The sequence below is a fragment of the Cyprinodon variegatus genome, unplaced genomic scaffold (assembly GCF_000732505.1).
Source record: "Cyprinodon variegatus isolate N-32 unplaced genomic scaffold, C_variegatus-1.0 Scaffold19, whole genome shotgun sequence".
Taxonomy (NCBI): domain Eukaryota; kingdom Metazoa; phylum Chordata; class Actinopteri; order Cyprinodontiformes; family Cyprinodontidae; genus Cyprinodon; species Cyprinodon variegatus.
The window spans coordinates 2,512,567-2,517,047 of record NW_015150472.1 but is presented as its reverse complement, the minus strand read 5'-3'; the positions used below and the strand labels follow the sequence as shown (position 1 = coordinate 2,517,047).

At 41.5% G+C, this 4,481-nt stretch overlaps 1 protein-coding gene across 1 annotated transcript in view; it reads left to right on the top strand.

Moving 5' to 3' along the window:
- The window catches only part of LOC107093408 (ecto-NOX disulfide-thiol exchanger 2-like), a 49,940-nt gene extending 49,322 nt beyond the window's left edge, over window positions 1-618 (top strand). The window contains exon 12 of the mRNA XM_015388451.1: window positions 196-618. Coding sequence (XP_015243937.1) covers window positions 196-327 — 132 coding nt within the window. The 3' untranslated portion in view covers window positions 328-618. The remainder of the gene's footprint in view (window positions 1-195) is intronic.
- Window positions 619-4,481: the final 3,863 nt, after the last annotated feature.

Below are 4,481 nucleotides of genomic sequence, written 5' to 3'. Positions count from 1 at the left end.
CAGTTGCTTTGTCTGCTTTAGCCAAAAAAGTTTAATAAATATTTTGATATATAGGTGATGTTTTGGATGACTACAATAAATAAAGTTGGTCTTTATTTGATTACATACCAACTTTGATTACATACAAGTAAAACTGCTGACAAAATGCATCAGAAATAACTAAGTGTTTCCCGATGACTGTCTGTCTGTCTGCAGATTAACCCCAGTGAGGTGGAGGCTCTCCTTTCCCGGCTGCCCTGCACCTTCAGGCAGGAGCTAACTGGTGTCGGAGCGAGTCTGGAGAAACGCTGGAACTTCTGCGGCTTTGAAGGCATCAAAAGCACCTAGAATTCTGCAAGGGACACTTGTGGGGCTTGGAGGAGACGACAGGCAGCACAGACTCTGTAGCAATGTGAAGGATACAGCATCTAGCTCACAACTATCAAACACTCAGAACTGAACCCTGACTGTAGAAGGGACACGGAGGACTGATCTCAGATCAAGCGGCGATGTTCCACGAGCACTTCAGGGACCGTGTAGGTGGCAGAGACTTTAAAACATCATCGCTGCTGAGACCGAGCGTCTATGATGGAGTCCTCAGAAGCTTGATCTCCACCGTTTCTGTGCATCTGCAAAATATTTTTAGACATGATGACTCCCTGGGAGTCACAGAGGTTTCTACCGTCACTGGATCATTACGTAGTTTTGCCCACAGGAGCAGAGAGGCAGAGCGTTGAGCTTTTGGAGCCTCCACCTGACTCAGTATGGCGTCGGGTCTACAGGGCTAATCCAGGAGGAGATCAGGGCGTGTCCTCCTTCTCTTCTCTTTTTGCTGTCGCTGGTTTGTAACATAGATCAAAAACGAATATATTTCTTCATTTTCTGTAAAGGCTGTCAGCAGTTGCATAGACTCATTTGTTGTAATACACTGTAAATGCTTGGATGATATTTTTGAATATAAAAGACATTTGAATATAAAGAAAATAATGAGGTGTCTGTATTTTTGTGCGTCTGGCTAACAGGTGGAGGTTTGTGTGAGTGATGAACACTAGACAAGTAGACTCCCTCCGAGTTTGTGCTCATTCTTGCTTGAAGAGCTGCATTTTCTTTTTATTATTTATTTTTGTCATTTCCTTTATCTATCAGGAGCTGCACTCTGAGCTGGGTTTAGAAGCTTACATAAGGGCGTGTGCGTCTTTCAGAAGCCAATTAAGCCAGTCTGTCAGCCTGGCGAAAGGCAGACATTCGCATCACACTTAAGTGGGAAGCACACCTAGGGGATTGTGTTAATGATGTTTAATTGGAGAGGCAGTTGGTGTGCATGTGCTTTCTGGCGCCAAGTGAACACTAAACTGTATTGTTTGTGTACTCTGCCTGGATCCTTATATTAAACAGTTCTACAACTCTTGCATGTAGAGAGCTGAGGACTGGAGGTTCTCCCCTTCCTGGAAAACCCAGCCAAGCATTCTTAATGTCCCGCCGCTGGGCCGTCTGCCGGCACGCTCTCTTCCCCCCACTGCTCTGGGAAACAAAGAAATATTATTATGCACCATTTGCTCTCATTTGTCCTCCTCAGTATCCTGCAGTCACTGAAAGATTACCCCCTATGCAAACTATTCCTGTTCCTGAATTAGTAAGTAGGTTTTTGAAAGGCAATTATTATTTACTAAACATGGAGGCATTTGGACAGGCTATACTGTTAGAGAAAGCTTTTGTAATTAATGAATCTATCATCAACTTCATTGTCTTGTGGGATTATTCATAAATTATTGATGTTTAAAGGACAAGGTGAGCTCAGTTCTCTGATGCATAACAAGATTAATCTCGGTTTAAATCTGGCTGTTCTTTGGAGGCTTCATCGTATTTCTAAGGCCTCTAACCAAAGCAGGTGCTCCTTGGTTAGCTTCATGAAGACCAAAGAGTGCAGCAGTGAGGCAGAGGTGAGACTGAGGAGAAGTTTAAAGCAGAGCTATGTTGTATAACAAAAGCTGCAGATTTCAACATCAGCCCATGTGGGAGAATCTGTGAAAAGGACAAATATTCACGCACCAAAGAAATCTGCCCCTTTTATCGATCAGTAGCAAAACTGCTCTTAGAAGAATACAGTAGAGATTTACTCTGTTGTCCTACGATGGGAAATCCACATCTAAGCAGCCAAGTAAAATGCAAATGGAGGCATGCAGATACTCAGAGGGTGAAAAATATCAAAAACAAAAATAAAACAATAGGAGAATATGCATCCAGAGTAAATAAGTAGTATAAGAAAATCATGTATAGCTGTTAAATCTAGCATAATCCAAAAAGTATACAACTGAGCAGGGTCACAAATAAGAATTATGTGAAACCTAAAATTATATTTAAGATGGTATTAATATTTCTGCATAAAACGAACGACTACGAATTAAAGGCGGTAAAAACAACAGGGTTGAAAACATTTAGTTGTTTTGACAGCTGCTGTAAGGAGGGAACTGTCACTGAATGAACTCTATGGGTCTGTAACAGCTTCATGCATGAGCTGGGAGACTTTTCCTGTTACTGCTAGACGTTCCAGATGCTCAGGTCAGAGGAAAGCATGGAGTTCATTCTATACATCTTTCTGATGGAGCATGTTCTGGGTACTCTGACTCCCTCCTATAGTCCCTGTTTATGAAGGAATGAGTTGATGGTTGTCTCTGTGTCGTTCCTTGATACAGACGCCTGACCAGGTTTCTCCTGCCTCGACTGTTGGAGATGGGAACGAGCTAAACCAGGCAGATCACCTTTACAATTTCAATTCGGGAAATCCCACTGAGATGCTTTAAAGTTTGTGATTATGTGTTTTTATGAGCCATGTTAAAGCTGTTTGTGGTTCCAATGATGTTACTGCAGGAAGTGGAGGTTTCTGTCCACAGTTTTCCTGTTTCTATCTGCTTGACAGAGCACTTGGGATTGTGTGAGATGTTTCCTGTGCATCGCTACGTTGCCTCTCCACGCCGTATGAGTCGAGCTCAGCAGAACATCCCTGATGACCAACTCCAGCAAACCTCTCCCCGACCTCTTCTCTCTCCAAAGGGCTTTACCTTTCTGCTCTCGCTGACGAACAAAGCACCTTTACAGCGTTTGTTTTTCAAAAGCTAATTTTTTTTTTTTTTGTATAGTTTCCTCCCAACTGAGCTGCAGTTCCCACGCGCTGATAGGCTGGAGGTGTTCACAATTTATCTCCTTTACCGCTGTCTATGACGGGAGCATGAAGACACAAACATGCTTGTGATTGGGCTTTAGGTTCTCCTGGATCACACAAGGACGTAAACAAAGACTAATTAAATCCTCAGATGGTCCCCAGTGAGCACCCCTCTCCATTTGCTGTTGCCTCCTTATTACTGTGACAGTGAGGAGCCTTCTAGTTAATTCACTTCAAGGGGTATGTAAGCAAAAGGGGGCAGATCATCTCCCTGCAATGGGGATGCCGAAGGACTGTTTTCCTACTATAGGTGGTATAAGGGGCATAAACTGATGTCCTTAGACATCTGCTGAATTTAAGCTGGAAAAATTCTCAAAATACTTGATTATCTGTTATTAGAGCAAAATTTCTAATGTCGCATTTTCTGATTTTATGAATATAAACTCAAATTTACTTATTGAACTTTGAGGTGATGATTGTGAAATGATGCTTTTCGGCTTCTTAATTTTCCTTTGAGAAAATAACAGTGTTTAGTCTCCCATCTATTCTGACCGGGTTTGCTCTCCCTGCTAAACAGTATTTCCACATGGCCTGATGCATCCTATTGTTCAGGATGATGTTGAATTGTAGCTGTACACACGTAGACCCTGATCTACTAAAGGTTTGTATGATTATAAACAAATGCTAACTTTACAGAGGGCACAAAGCTGATTTCCTCACCTGCTACAGCTAGAATTAAACATTAGCAAAACAGGAGGCGTGGCCCATTCAGCTGTTTGTCATAATGAGTAAATGCAGAACATATGCTGATCAAAAGAAGGTGCAGGATAGTGGGAGGAGGATATGCACCTACAATCAACAGTGTCATTTATCACACCTGAAACAGACAGAAGGCGCAGGTTGTGCTTTTTGCACTTTTAAAAGTGAGGCGCGAATAATTGGTATAAGTACAGACAAGAGAGTTAAATTTCTCATATTTCAATTGATAGAAATGAAAAAAGTCAGGGCTATTTTAAGGTGAAACTCTTTGCAACACAACATTATTTGTGGCAGTGGCATTTTCCACCAGTTTTCCTGGATGGCAGCACCAGATTAATTTTATGCGATTAGGTGGAATGGGACATGTTTAATCAGAATCAGCAGTCCAGGTGGACAAGTAGTTAGCAACAAGTCTGTCTATTGAAAAAAAAAATTATAATAAAGAAATAAAACCTGAGAAGAGAATTCCTGAAATAAGAAACCGAAATAGATTAATGCAAAAACCTTAACTAACCAGAATTTAGCAATGAAAAAAAAAACTCACAAAACCCAACCATAAGATATAAACCAAACCAAATGGGGT